The 15,781-nt window shown below is 41.8% G+C and overlaps 1 protein-coding gene across 1 annotated transcript in view; it reads left to right on the forward strand.

Annotated features, from left to right (window-relative positions):
- LOC141128992 (cytosolic phospholipase A2 gamma-like) overlaps positions 1 to 15,781 on the forward strand; it is an 87,418-nt gene that overhangs the window by 25,170 nt on the left and 46,467 nt on the right. The window contains exons 6-8 of the mRNA XM_073616687.1: positions 1,456 to 1,596; positions 8,008 to 8,058; positions 11,466 to 11,515. Of these exons, the coding sequence (XP_073472788.1) occupies positions 1,456 to 1,596; positions 8,008 to 8,058; positions 11,466 to 11,515 (242 nt within the window). The remainder of the gene's footprint in view (positions 1 to 1,455; positions 1,597 to 8,007; positions 8,059 to 11,465; positions 11,516 to 15,781) is intronic.

Consider the following 15,781-nt stretch of genomic DNA (forward strand, 5'->3'; position numbering starts at 1 on the left):
TTCCTGGGGTGCTTGAACCTCTTCTACCCATAGTGCAAAGCAACAAGGTGTGAGATATACAAATGAACACTGTCCGCTGAGCGATGTAGTCTGGCTAAAAGCCTTGCTACCCAATGCTCAGTCTGGTGTTACTTCAGTAAATGCTGCCTAGGAGAATGCCTGTGTCCCACCTTACATGCGACCGTCAGCTCTGTGTCTCTCAGAAGGCTGAGTGCACCTGTACAGAGTGCCTCTAATAGCCTGCAGCTGGCCTGAGTGGGAGTCTAAACACTCTGTGCTGACATCCCGCCCCCTCCTCTACCGCCCCCCCCCCTCGAGTTTTGAAAAAAACAAGCGCTTCCCACACTGCCGACTCTCCTGTCATGCTCTGGAGAAAAGGCTGGGGATGGGGGGGGGGGAAGGAGGGAGACTGGTAACAAGATTTGCCTGAACGGCTATCTTCAGAGATGGTGGCCATTAGGCCACACAGCCCGGGTGGTATAACCACTTTCTAGACCCCTGTGGCCCCTCTCTAGCCTGGGGGGGGAACATTCAAACATGAGAAATCCCCCCATCCACCTTACCTGCTTGCAGCCTGCTTGATACGCTGGGACATACACAGCGATTACAACACCTGAGACAGACATTCAGCATGTGTAGGTTTGTGCTCTTAGCAGCCCCCGGTGGTCACAATAGGCATAGCATGCATTTACCTTAAAGGAGAAAAGCCACTAGAACTCAAAAATTCTGTGGAATCTCCTCTTACCTTATCCAGCCGCAGGGTGCTGTTTACACAGACCCAATCTTCACCTCTCACGGTGGGCTCCGTTTGAAAAAAACCGTCAGAGACTGGGGCCCCCATCAGTAGGGGGATCCAACAGTTCTGGGACCGTAAAGCACCTCGCCAGAAATTAGGAAGTTTAAAGCCATTTTCTGATCTGCGGGGTCCAGCTCTCTAAAAAGAGAAGCATTACGGGTAAAACCTCGTTTCTTCGGACACGAGGCCCGGGTACCATTCAATTCGGCCATGAAAAGACACTTTGAATGGATCCGGTTCGCCTGGCTTGCCCCAGTATAGGATCTTAGGATATTCCCTTTGGAGCTCAGCACAGGACATCTTTACACGTCCATCACCTAAGACACTGGCGTAAAAACTGAGGTATCCCTGCAAGGGGGAGGGATTATATAGGGGGTTGAACTTCCTGATAGGGTGTGCCAGTGTCCAATCACCAGTGATACCTATATAACCCATCAGTAATTACTGTGGCTCTGTGTCCCGTGATGTTCGAGAAAGAAACAAAAGTTTTCAAGCAAAATTCTTCTACTACATGCTTTACAGTTGCTGTTTTTTTCTTGTCCTTGATGAATCTTGGAAGGACATTGTTTGCAATGAAGAGGAAATAGAGGTGACTCTTCAGTGTGTAGAGGACACATCTCTGGGTGGACAATAACTGGAGGAAAATCTTCTCATTTCAGACGCTTGGTTTGAGTTCACTCCACACAATTCCGGATTTCCTGCTTACAAACTCTATATAAACACCGAACATCTGGGATGTAGGTTTAAAGGAGGAGCGTTATTGGAGCAGCAGGCTGAACATGACTTGATTTATCTTCAAGGTGAGCCGAATCAAAAATGGTCATTAACTAACGAAGACAAAACATCCTACCTGTACAATTTATTATAGCACCAAATCAGAATCATTTCATTGCTATAGTATCTTTATAAATGATATTGGGTCTGGGATTTCAGTCTTTGCAGATGACATCAAGCTATGCACAGGAACACTGTCCTAACAGGATGTCTCCAATTTACAAGCCGACCTCAATGCTCTGTCTAATTGGGCGATTATGTGGCAGATGAGGTTTAATGTTGACAAATGTAAAGTTCTGCACTTGGGGGCTAAGAATATGCATCATACATGCTATGGGGAGTACAACTGGGGGAATCCGTAATGGAGAAGGATCTGGGGGTTTTGGTAGATCATAAGCTCAATAATAGCATGCAATGCCAAGCTGTAACTTCCAAAACGAGCAAAGTCCTTTCTTGTATTAAGATGGACTCCAGAGAGAGAACAAAATCCGTTCACGTAAATTCCGAGCGTGTGTGGACAATTCCGACGCACAAAGTGCCACGCATGCTCAGAATAAATTCCGAGACGGAACTGCTCGGTCTGGTAAAATTAGCGTTCGTAATGTATATAGCACTTTCGTCACGCTACAATGTTTTAAATTGTTGAATGCAGCGCACTCTTTAGATACGGTTTGATACTTCGAACAAAGGCAGACCCAAGTTGCAGCAATAAGGTGTTAGAGTGTGCACATTGCAGAGCTCTGGGTAGAAAAACAGGTAACTTGGCCTAGTCTAGCCTAGTCTAGCAACAGAATGAGCAGTTAGCACAATAGTAGGTGCTTCTTGCAAGTGAGAACTGACAGCGTCCACAATGATTCAGCTTAACTATGAGTCCATGACCTGCTCACCGCTCCCTCTCTCTTCAAGTGATTTTCTCTTATGGTTAACAACACAAATATATTATCTACAATGTTTTGATGCCAACAGATATATTCCGCAAAAAGTAACAAAAACATAACAATCCAGGGTAAATGTTGAGTGATCTATACAATGATCAACAAGTCACAAAGGTACATATACAGTAGATGATTTCTTATCAACGATTCATATGCACAAGTATAGCTGTGCCATTATTGTATGAAATATTAATGCAGACTTTAACTTAAAAGTGCCTCCTTTGAAATATCTCACCCTACATGGAGTTTAATACAAAAAAACTGAAAAGAGAGAATCCTGTAGAGATCAGAGGTCAGAGATACCATATGAACATCCCCAGCACCAGATATTCCTTTTATATCTGATATATATGTCCCTCCCTGATAGTTGGAGAGAAAATGCATAGTTAGAGAATATGAATGTGTATATGGTTATGTGACTAAAGAGATTATCGTACTAATGATCATTCATTTTTTTTTGCATGCTAATCTCATATATAGAAATTAGAGGTTACTAAAGTACTGATATTTCTCGTACGATAAAATAAAAATTGGGAAGTGATGTAATGTGTTGTAGTGCATTTGTATTGTATTTTCAGATGAAAACTATGCTAAATAAATGAAAATTGTGCGATCTGGTATCATATGAGAACATTTTTTGTGTTTGTCCCATCAGATAATATCAGATGAACTGTCTTAATCATCTCTCGAAAGCTGTAATTTTCATATAATTTTCTGATCATGTGCACGGGCCTTAACCACTTGCCGGCCGTGCCATAGCCGAATGACGCCTACAGCGTGGTTGGATAATTCTGGGAGGGAGTACAATGATGTCCTCCCAGAATTGCGCATCTCATGCGCCCCCTTAGGTGCTCACCTGGGAATGTCCATGACCGCTGGGTTCTCGTGACCTGGCGTGCCACGAATCGGGGTAAAGGGCCAACCCCAGAGGCCCTTCACCATGTGATTGCTCCATCCAATTGGATGGAGCAATCACTGTCAACAAACCGGCGTCGTGTCTGGTTCTCTCCCTCCTCACCCCAATCGTGTGAGGAGAAGAGGGTGAAGCTTCAGCGTGAGGCTGCTTGAGTGTGGAGTGCAGTGTGGAGCGTGTGGAGTGCAGTGTGGAGCAGTGCCAAGGAGTATCACTTCAGTGTCAAGGAGTGCCCCATCAGTGCCCAGTAGGGATGAGCTGAACACCCCCCTGTTCGGTTCGCACCAGAACATGCGAACAGGAAAAAAGTTTGTTCGAACACACGAACACCGTTAAAGTCTATGGGACACGAACATGAATAATCAAAAGTGCTAATTTTTAAGGCTTATATGCAAGTTATTGCCATAAAAAGTGTTTAGGGACCCGGGTCCTACCCCAGGGGACATGGATCAATGCAAAAAAAAGTTTTAAAAACGGCCGTTTTTTCGTGATTTTAATAATGCTTAAAGTCAAACAATAAAAGTGTAATATCCCTTTAAATTTTGTACCTGGGGGATGTCTATAGTATGCATATAAAGGGGCGCATGTTTCCCGTGAAAAAAGTCATTTAAAACTACTCGCGGCTATTAATGCATTGCCGGTCTGACAATACACATAGAAGTTCATTACTAAAAACGGCATGGGAATTCCCCACAGGGGAACCCCGAACCAAAATTAAAAAAAAAAATGACGTGGGGGGTCCCCCTAAATTCCATACCAGGCCCTTTAGGTCTGATATGGATATTAAGGGGATCCCCGGCCAAAATTTAAAAAAAAAATGACGTGGGGGTCCCCCAAAATTCCATACCAGACCCTTCAGGTCTGGTATTGATTTTAAGGGGAACCCCGTGCCAAAATTAGAAAAAAAAAAACGGCGTGGGGTCCCCCCAAAAATCCATACCAGAGCCTTATCCGAGCACGCAACCTGGCAGGCCGCAGGAAAAGAGGGGGGGAGGAGAGAGTGCCCCCCCTACTGAACCGTACCAGGCCACATGCCCTCAACATTGGGAGGGTGCTTTGGGGTAGCCCCCCAAAACACCTTGTCCCCATGTTGATGAGGACAAGGGCCTCATCCCCACAACCCTGGCCGGTGATTGTGGGGGTCTGCGGGCAGAGGGCTTATTGGAATCTGGAAGGGGACCCCCAGATCCCGGCCCTCCCCCCTGTGTGAAATGGTAAGGTGGTACTGTACCCCTACCATTTCACTAAAAAACGTCAAAAAAGTTAAAAATTACAAGAGACAGTTTTTGACAATTCCTTTATTTAAATGCTTCTTCTTTTTTCTTTCTTCTTCCTTCATCTTCTTCTTCTTCTGGTTCTTCTGGTTCTTCTGGTTCTTCCTCCGGTGTTCTCGTCCAGCATCTCCTCCACGGCGCCTTCTTCCCTTCTTCTCCTTGGTCCGCTCCGCATCCATGATGGCATGGAGGGAGGCTCCCGCTCTTCTCTTCATCTTCTTCTCTTCTTAATCTTCTTTTCTTCTTCTCTTCTTCATCTTCTTCTCTTCTTCATCTTCTTCTCTTCTTCATCTTCTTCTCCGGGCCGCTCCGCATCCATGCTGGCATGGAGGGAGGCTCCCACTGTGTGACGCGTCTCCTCTTCTGATGGTTCTTAAATAATGGGGGGCCACCCGGTGACCCCGCCCCCCTCTGATGCACGGTGACTTGGACGGGACTTCCCTGTGACGTCACGGGGAATGCCACAGGGAAGTCCCGTCATGTCCCGTGCGTCAGAGGGGGGCGGGATCACTGGGTGGCCCCGCCCCCCATTATTTAAGAACCGTCAGAAGAGGAGACGCGTCACGCAGCGGGAGCCTCCCTCCATGCCAGCATGAATGCGGAGCGGCCCGGAGAAGAAGATGAAGAAGAGAAGAAGATGAAGAAGAGAAGAAGATGAAGAGAAGAGCGGGAGCCTCCCCCCATGCCATGGGTGCAGAGCGGCCCGAGGAGAAGAAGATAGAAGACGCCACGGTGGAGATGCTGGACGAGAACACCGGATGAAGAACCAGAAGAGCCAGAAGAACCAGAAGAAGAAGAAGAAAAAGAAGATGAAGGAAGATAGAAGAAAGAAGAAGCATTTAAATAAAGGAATTGTCAAAAACTGTCTCTTGTCATTTTTAACATTTTTGAGTGAAATGGTAGGGGTGCATTTGTACCCCCTTACCATTTCACACAGGGGAGGCGGGATCTGGGGGTCCCCTTGTTAAAGGGGGCTTCCAGATTCTGATAAGCCCCCCGCCCGCAGACCCCCACAACCACCGGCCAGGGTTGTGGGGATGAGACCCTTGTCCTCATCGACATGGGGACAAGGTGTTTTGGGGGGCTACCCCAAAGCACCCTCCCAATGTTGAGGGCATGTGGCCTGGTATGGTTCAGGAGGGGGGGTGCTCTCTCGTCCTCCCCTCTTTTCCTGCGGCCTGCCAGGTTGCGTGCTCGGATAAGGGTCTGGTATGGATTTTTGACCCCACGCCATTTTTTTTTTAAATTTTGGCGCGGGGTTCCCCTTAATATCCATACCAGACCTGAAGGGCCTGGTATGGAATTTCGGGGGACCCCCCACGTCATTTTTTTTTTAAATTTTGGTTTGGGGTTCCCCTGTGGGGAATTCCCATGCCGTTTTTATCGATGAACTTCTATGTGTATTGTCGGACCGGCAATGCAATAGCCGCGAGTAGTTTTAAATGACTTTTTTTCCTTTGAAATGTCATTTTGCTGTCAGACTGTTCTAAACACGGGAAACATGCGCCCCTTTACAGGCATACTATAGACACCCACCAGCTATGAAATTTAAAGGAATATTACACTTTTATTGTTTCACTTTAAGCATTATTAAAATCACTGCTCCTGAAAAAACGTCCGTTTTTAATACTTTTTTTTGCATTGATCCATGTCCCCTGGGGCAGGACCCAGGTCCCCAAACACTTTTTATGATAATAACTTGCATATAAGCCTTTAAAATTATCATTTTTGATTTCTCCCATAGACTTTTAAAGGGTGTTCCGCGGCATTCGAATTTGCCGCGAACACCCCAAATTGTTCGCTGTTCGGCGAACTTGCGAACAGCTGATGTTCGAGTCGAACATGAGTTCGACTCGAACTCGAAGCTCATCCCTAGTGCCCAGCAGTGACAAGGAGTGCCCATTAGAACCCAGCAGTGCAAAGAAGTGCCCCATCAGAGCCCAGCAGTGCCAAGGAGTGCCCCATCAGTGGCCAGCAGTGCCCCATCAGTGGCCAGCAGTGCCACATCAGTGCCACATCAGTGCCAAGGTGTGCCCCATCAGTGCCAAAGAGTGCCACGTTAGTGCCCAGGAGTACCACATCTGTGTCCCAGCAGTGCCACGTTAGTGCCCAGGAGTGCCACTTCTGTGCCTCAGCAGTGCACATCTGTGCCCCAGCAGTGCCACAGCAGTGCTCTACAGTGCCACTAAAGTGCCCATTAGTGCCAATACAGTGTCCATCGGTGAGTGCTCATCAGTGCCACCCTATCAGTGGATCCTCATTATCGCCCAACAGTGCTGTAAAAATGTGTAAAAAAATGCGTAGAAAAATGTGTTTTCATTTTCTTTCCACATCTTCCAAAAATATGTGGAAAAAAATGACATGTTCAAAAGACTCATTATGCCTTATAGATTATGTGTTGGGGTGTTTTCTTTCCAAAATGGTCCTTTTGTGGGCGTTTCCACTGTCCTGGTGCTCCAGGGCCCTCAAAAGTGCGATAGGTAGGAATTAAATTAGATGTGTAATTTATGTCCCTAGAACACCTGATGGTTCTTCCCGAATGTTGGGCCTCTGTATGTGGCCAGGCTGTGTAAAAGTGTCACACATGTGGTATCGCCATACTCAGGAGGAGTAGCAGAATGTGTTTTGGGGTGTCATTTGTGGTATGCATATGCCATTCAAGAGAAATAACCTGTTAATATGACAATTTTGTGAGAAAAAAAAAATACTTGCAAAGAATTTTGGGAGAAAATTTAAACGTGAAAAAATCACCATGCCTCTTACTAAATACCTTGGACTGTCTGCTTTCCAAAAAGGGGTCATTTGAGGGTATTTGTACTTTCCTGGCTTGTTAGAGTCTCAAGAAATGAGATTGCCGTCAGTACATCAGGTGATTGGCACCATAGCTTGTGGACTCTTTCACAAGGACCAAATAATATACACTGATTTGGGTTATTTTAACCAAAGATATGTAGCAGTATAAATTTGGACCAAAATTTATGAAGAAAAATTACTAATTTGCAAAATGTTATAACAGAAACAAGGAAAAATGCATTTTTTTACAAATTTTTTTATATATAGCCTAAACAATGAAAAACCCAGAGGTGATTAAAGACCACCAAAAGAAAAAGAAAGGACAACAATTTTATATGGGTACAGTGTAGCATGACTGAGTAAAAGTGTGAAAGGAATGAAAGCTGAAAATTGGCCTGGTTAGGAAGGGGGGTTTAAGTGCCCAGTGGGCAAGTAGTTAAAAAATACTATTAGTTCATTTACAATTCATAACTGCAATCCTCATTATATTCAGCACTAACTCAGTCTTTTTTTTCTCTGCAGGATTGTGGGGCAGTGCACTCGGTTATGATTGGATTTGGTTATTCTTTCATGGTAGGTGTTCAAAATTTACTGGTTAAATCTCCCCTACAAGAAGGGATTCCTGGCTTGACAAACCATACAGCCAACCCTAACTGATTGATGCAGCAATTAATAATAATAATAGTAAAAAAACAACTAAAATCTCTATGTCAGCTTTAAGGCACCCTTTGCCTTCAAACCAGCATCAATTCTTCTAGGTAGACTTGTTTTTGAAGGAACTTGGCAGGTAGGTTGTTTCTATGTACATCTTGGAGAACTAACCACAGATTTTCTGTGGATGTCGGCTGCCTCCAATCCTTCTGTCTCTTCATATCATCCTAGACAGACTCCATGAAGTTGACAGCAGAATTCTGTGGGGGCCAAACCATCGCTTTCAGGACTGTTTGTTTTTCTTTACACTGACAATAGCTGTGTGTTTGGGGTGGTTGCCCTGCTGCAGAATCACACTCCTCCCTGATGGTATGGCATGATGGATAAATATCTGTCTGTATCTCAGCATTGAGGACACCATTGATTGGGCAACATTGAGGAGTGTAGACACAGTGATCAGCCAAGGAAACATAACGCAGCAGATTAAAGGCACATCATGCTTACTTCTCTTTCACATCGAAGGATGTCCAGCACTGCATCAGCACAGAACTGGTGGAAACCAGTGGGACCCGGATACTCCCATCTACTGTCCAGAGAAGTCTGGCCAGAAGTGGTCTTCATGGATGAATTGCAGCCAAAAAGCCAAACCTCCGACATGGAAACAAGGCTAAGTGACTCAACTGTGCAGGAAAACATAGGAACTGGGGTGCAGAAAAATGACAGCAGGTGTCCTGGACTGATGAATAAAAATGTGAAATATTTGGCTGTAGCAGGAGGCAGTTTGTTGGGGGAAGAACTGGAGAGCAGTACAATAATGAGTGTCTGCAGCTAACTGTGAAGCATGGGGGAGATTCATTGCACGTTTGGGGTTGCAAACAGAGTTGGATATTTGGTCAGGATCAATGGTGTCCTCATTTTTGAGAAATACAGCCAGATACTGCACTTCTCCATTGTGCCATATCATCAGGGAGGTGTGTGATTGGCACCTAATTTATTCTGCAGCAAGACAACCTTCTCAAATATACAGCCAATGTCATTAATGACTATATTCAGTGTAAAGAAGAACAAGGAGTCCTGGAAGTGATGGTGTGGCCCCTACAGAGCCCTGATCTCATCATTATGAAGTCTGTCTGGGATGACATAAAGAGACAGAAGAACTGAAGACAGCAGACATCCACAGAACTTCTGTGCTCAGTTCTCCAAGATGTATATAGAACAACCGACCTGCCAAGTTCCTTCAAAAACTGTGTGCAAGTCTACCTAGAAGAAGGCAAAGGGGGGGCACCCCAAATATTGATTGGATTTGGATTTCTCTTTTCTCCATTTACTTTATATTTTATTAATTGATAAAAATAAACTATTAACACTTTGATTTCTGAAAGCATTCTTCATTTACAGCATCACACCTACCTAATGACTCAATTTACATTAAAATTTTTTAAAAAATGACAATTATTTTCAGCCACTGAGTGCACTGACGTTTGATTATGACAGTCACGTGGCTGAAATAAAGAGCCATATGTAGGTGGGTGCAATGTATCCTACTTGCTTTAGGTGGAGCTAGTTACTGTGCTGCTGTGTCAGAGAGTGGAGGCGGAGAGAAACATTGTTCCTCTGTAGGCTTCGTAGGAGTTAAAAGGGGAGCAGTGGTCCATTTGGGCACTGTAACACTGGATGACCTCAGCGACTATCTTTAATGTTGGCAATGCTAATAAATAGCAGTTTCCCATTGCATTTGATTCACATTCTGTGAGGAGCTAGTGTAGGAAGAGGGAAGGAACTATACTTGTCAGGGACAGTGAGATAGCCTCAGGGAAGGGTTTCTGCTTGAGGAGGGACAGATTATGGACAGAGCTGCAAGCTTCACTGTCCAACACCTGGAAGACTAAACTTCTAAGCCTCAGCAAGTCTCCTCAAGAGTTGTTTGTTCCACCAATTCACTAGTCAGCCACCTCTCTTGCAGCGCCCGGTAATGTAGGCCAGCCATGTGAGTAGGGTTGCCACCTTTTCTTCAAGCCAAACCCGAACACTTTAGCGGGTCACAGCTAAAAAAAAAAAAATTAAAGTGGAATGCTGTGAACTGTGGTGTAAAGGGGAACTTTGATGTGAGGTAGTTTCTGCTCACCAAACCTCCCACTTACATCTGAGTTCCCAAATATCCCCTTAAATCAGAGTCAACAGGGCATCCCTTACATCTGAGTCTCCCTTACCTTAATATATTCACCCGCAAGGAGGCAAGAGAGAGAAGGGAGGGTGGGGGGAAACTTTGGTTACAGACATTGGATGGAGGCTCGGGTATCGACACCTTTCATCCACAATGTATCTGCCGTTTGCTGAACTTCAGATTTCCAGCCCACACATCCCTTTCCTGAGGACCAGAACACCAGGGATTGGAGAGTGGGAGGAGGAGGAGCAGATCAAGCCCTATCTTCTCTCCTGTCCATGTGTAGGAATGGGTCATGTGCACACACCTATGCACTTGGCAGTTGTGGTATTCGGTTACTTGGGAAGCCAAAGTCCATTATGAATATTGTGTTCGGGTTTCAGGAGGTCTGAAACACACAGTTAAAAACCTGAACTGTCCGGGTGAATCCCGGACAGGTGGCAACCCTACATGTGAGACTTATGCAGTACTGAGAGATACTGTAAGCCACTAATGTTATTGTAAATGTACTTGTACCAGAATTACTGATTTCTGGTTTAAGAGCATTTGGAACTGTATTGGCAAGTGTTCCGCAGTTACTAATAGTCATTGTAGCAGTGCTAGTAATCGCAGATTACTGTTGCCTCATTGACACCTTCCTATGTTTAGGAGTTTGACCATCCTGGTACACGGGCACCTGAGAAACTGTGCAAGCTCAGTGTATATTTTAAAGAAGTACCTTGTGCAATAAACAACCTGCCTTTTTTCTCACACCACCCCCCCTTTCTTCTAATGCTCGGTTCTGTTCAAAATACATACCTGCCCAGCAGATCCAGCGCTGTCCTGCAGTGATCAGCTACTCAAGTTGCCTGCCATCTTGGTCCTTCTCAGCCAGCTTCCTCTTCTGGGTTCAGGCAGCCCGGCCTCCAATGACATGTGAGCTCCGTCCCTTAACAAATGCTCTTTACATGGACTCCCGCAAACTCTTGGAAAAAGTGATTGATGGGGGTCTCCCAGAGGGTTACAGGAGCAGGTCATATAAATATGGACTAGGCGAGGATGGTGACAGTGAATGGGGCCTCTAGGAAAAGCAAAACCCCCAGAATATAAACACTGCCTATTGTATTTTTTATGTTTTATTAAATGTATAATTAAAGATAATATAATAGAGTGTATTGCTTTACAGGCATGTACAGAAAATTAATCAAATGGCTGACTGAAGGTAAGAAGTCAACTGTAGACCTCTTGTCAAATCCAGATTAACGATAAAAGAAAAATGTCGGGTAATTCCTGTGATCACCTACCTGTCTATCCATTACATGTCGTGTGTCTGTTTTTTGCTTTTTTTTCTTATAATTTTTATTGTAAGAAAACATATTAATACACAGTTTTATACAAGCAAAAGGTGATGAAATATCATTAACGTATACAGAATTGTTGTAACATTACTTAAGAGTGTAGCAAATGAAGTAAAATAACCAAAGGTCCCCACATTCACCAGGGGTCTGCGTTTGGATATAAACAGGGGATTCACCCTAATCTCAGCCTATGAGGTGCGAAACATGTTGTAGAGGTCTCACTTACTTTGCAATCTAAGATATATATATATATATATATATATATATATATATATATATATATATATATATATATCTTTTTCTGATTAGGTGAGGAAGGGTTAGGTCCTTAAAATGGGGTTAGATTGTGGGGGAGGCGATCTTAACTGGTCGGCTGTTTGGTGTTGGATGTAAGGATGATAGTCAATCGTCTGCGGCTAATGCATATGTGGGGCAGTGTAGCACGGGCAAGAGGGAGAACAGAGTAAGGGGAAAATGGTGGGGGATGGGGAGACAGAGAAGAAGAAGAAGAGGAAAAAGAAAGAAAGAAGGGGAAAAAAACGGGGAGGGGGGGAATCCAAGGGTCTCACCTCCTTGGTCTCCATAAGGAGCAGCGTGTTGGTATAAAGAACAGTATTGGGATCTCTTCAAGAGAGGTCTCCTTCAAAGGGTACCTCCCACGCTCGACCCTTGAGTAAGGGCGGGAGGTTCTTTGCGTCAGGTCAGAAGAGTGATGTCCTAATAAGTATCAGTGGTGGTATCTTATTTAGCTATCGGGGGCTTGGGCGTATGTCTGCTTTAATCTTAAAGATTATTATATACTCACTTTTCCAGATTTTCGATGATGTTTTAAATACAGAGATTTAAAGATTTCCCAACTTGGGGAACTTACAGAGACCTACTTAAAATTTCCTTGCGGGGGGGGGGGGGGGTGAGGGTTAAGTGCTTGGGTGTAACTTTTATTTCTTTTTTTTTTCACTGAACTTTATTTTTTATCACATAAGTAACAAAAGTCCCTTGGACCCACCCTGCCCTCCATTGAGTTCAAATTGCACTCCAGTGACTCCTTCTCCTGCCACTGTAGCTGGGGAAAGTGACGGCTGGACCTGGATGTGACTTTTTAGTTGTTGCTCCTGGGTTCTTACTTGTTAGGGGAGATCAGAGAACAGAATGCAGTCTGCTGGTCAGATACAGTATGCACACATTCCTGGCTGGGAGTATGTGTAATATCCAGGTGAAGTACACCTTGTTTTTTTCCAGGATGAATCAGGCCTTCATTTGGTGGTAAATGTTACTAGATATCTCCTGCTATGGGCATATTATTTGTCATTTATGCATATGGTAAAGCCCAGAAACAATAATGTGCAATTTCCTTTTTTTGCCTAAACTACACTGACACTAAATAGATTTTTTTATAAATTCAACCTAAAACAAACTGATACTGACCTTTTGACACTGACCTCTTAACCCTGACCTTTAACCTGACACTGACACAAACCCTGATCTATATTATTTTTACTATATGTAATAAATATATAATTAAATATATATATATATATATATATATATATATCTATATAGATCTATATAGATCTATATAGATCTATATAGATATATATAGATCTATATAGATCTATATATATAGCTAGATATAGATATAGATATAGATAGATAGATCTCTATCTATCTATCTATCTATCTATCTATCTATCTATCTATCTATCTATCTATCTATATACACACACACAGTATATATATATATATAGATATATATCTATATATCTATATATATATATAGATATATAGATATATATCTATATATAGATATATAGATATATCTATATATAGATATATATATCTATATATCGATATATCTATATATATCGATATATAGATATATATAGATATATATAGATATATCTATATATAGATATAGATATATATATATATTTTGCAAAGATCAATTAGCGCCACAAAGTGCTATCTGCTTAATTACAAAATAAAAAAAAATACATTGAATAAAATAAAATTATTGTGCAAATGTGCAAATAAATAAAATATTCTGCAGCTGCTGAACACTCCCAGTGTATCACTCCACCATCAAGAATATGTATTTTGTAAACAGTGATCGATCTAGTGAGAAAGCCAATTGCAGGCGATACGCATGTAGAGGGGAGGGGCCGAGCCTGTGACCTCACGCCATAAGAGTGGTGGTGAGCGAGCGGACGTCCTGTAACTTTGCGATATGCTTTTTATCTTTTTTCACTCTTGTAAGTGCAATATTTATAGGGGGATTTTGAAATTAAATGTTTGAAATAGATAGCGCTATGTTTCTTGCATTTGTATTTGCATGAAAAAGAAGCACATCCTGGAGTCTCGTCTGTGAGTTGTCCAAACAACAGGCTGGAGCAGTTGATTTGATATTGAAGTGGAGAGAAAGGAGGGAGATTTCATTCAGAGCTTTTTGGCTCATTGTTGAGATGAGCAAGCATTATGCCGCGTATACACAGTCAGAATTTCCATCAGAAAAAGTCAGATGTGAGCTTTTCATCGTATATTCCATGTGTATGCCCCATCAGACTTTTTCAGTCGAAAATTCAGATGGACTTAGATAAAGAACCTGTTCTTTATTTTTCCGATGGAACAAATTACTATCGGAAAAATCGCTTGTCTGTATGCTGTTCCGACGAGATAAGTAGAAGGAGCCCAAAGGGTGGCGCACTGGCTATTGAACCTCCTTTTTCTAGTGCCGTCATACATGTTGTACGTCACCGCGTTCTTGACGGTCGGAATTTGGTGTGACAGTGTGTATGCAAGACATCTTAAACGGAATTTCATCGGAAAAACCTTCAGAGTTTATGCAGAGGGCAAAACCAGTCGTGTGCACAGGGCATTACAGCTGGTGGAGGGGTGCACAGATTATTACATGGTGAGAGAAGCACTGTGGTGGAATTTATCACACAGCAATTAAGAAGTTACAGAAACTGTTTTATATTTTATATGAACTTTTGGAATATTATTTGAATTATGGACATTTTAATTTTTTTTGGTCACTGTGTTGATATTTGTTTACGAATTTAATTATATGAGTTGGTAGCGCTGCACTGTTTACAATATATATATTGTAAACAGTGCAGCGCTACCAACTCATATAATGAAATTCGTAAACAAATATCAACACAGTGACCAAAAAAAAATATTATTTTTATATATGTATATATATATATATATATATATATATATATATATATATATATATATATATATATATATATATATATATATATATATATATATAAAACATTTGTCTCCTGGGCTAGGATACAATCTACATCATCGCGATAGCACATCACAGGCTATGTGTGATCCCCTCATAACGGCCACACCAGGTGTACAGACAAAGGAACTCAATTATAGGGAATTACATAAACTGTCAGATGGTTTATCTCCTTGACATCTCCTAAACAATAAATGTCTGATATTTTTCCTGAACTAATGGTCGGGAGGTGGGAGAACCAGCTCTCGATTTTGTGAGCACTGTGATAGCCTGTGATTGGCCATCACAGTGGTCACTCAGGAAAACTCAACCCTAAACTCGATTTCTCCTTTAAATTAAAAAAAAAAAAATACATTGTATGCATTGCAAGAGAAGAATAGAAATGTATCACCAAAAGCAGGCCTAAATAGTTGCAATGATATGCCCAGTTTTCTTAACACATTCTGAAGTTGCAAAATAATATTATTACTATTATTATGATTATTATGATTATTATTATTATTGTTATTATTATTATTATTATTATTATGATTATTCAGGTTTTATATATTATTATTATCAATATTATCATTTAGGATTTATATAATTGTGACTGTGATTATTATGATGATGATTAATAATAATAATAATAATAATAATAATATTATGATTATTTCAATTTAGGCTTTACATTAGTGATATTGTTATTGTTTGTGTTTTTATTATTAGTATTCAGGTTTTGTATATTATTATTATCAATATTATTATTTAGTATTTATATTATTGTGATTGTGATTATTAGTATTACTGTTATTTTTTTTATTATTATTATTATTATTATTATTATTATTATTATTATTCAGGCTTTTTGTTGTTATTTTTAAAATTATTATTATTATTCTGAATTGA

Source organism: Aquarana catesbeiana, linkage group LG01, assembly GCF_042186555.1.
Source record: "Aquarana catesbeiana isolate 2022-GZ linkage group LG01, ASM4218655v1, whole genome shotgun sequence".
Lineage (NCBI taxonomy): Eukaryota > Metazoa > Chordata > Amphibia > Anura > Ranidae > Aquarana > Aquarana catesbeiana.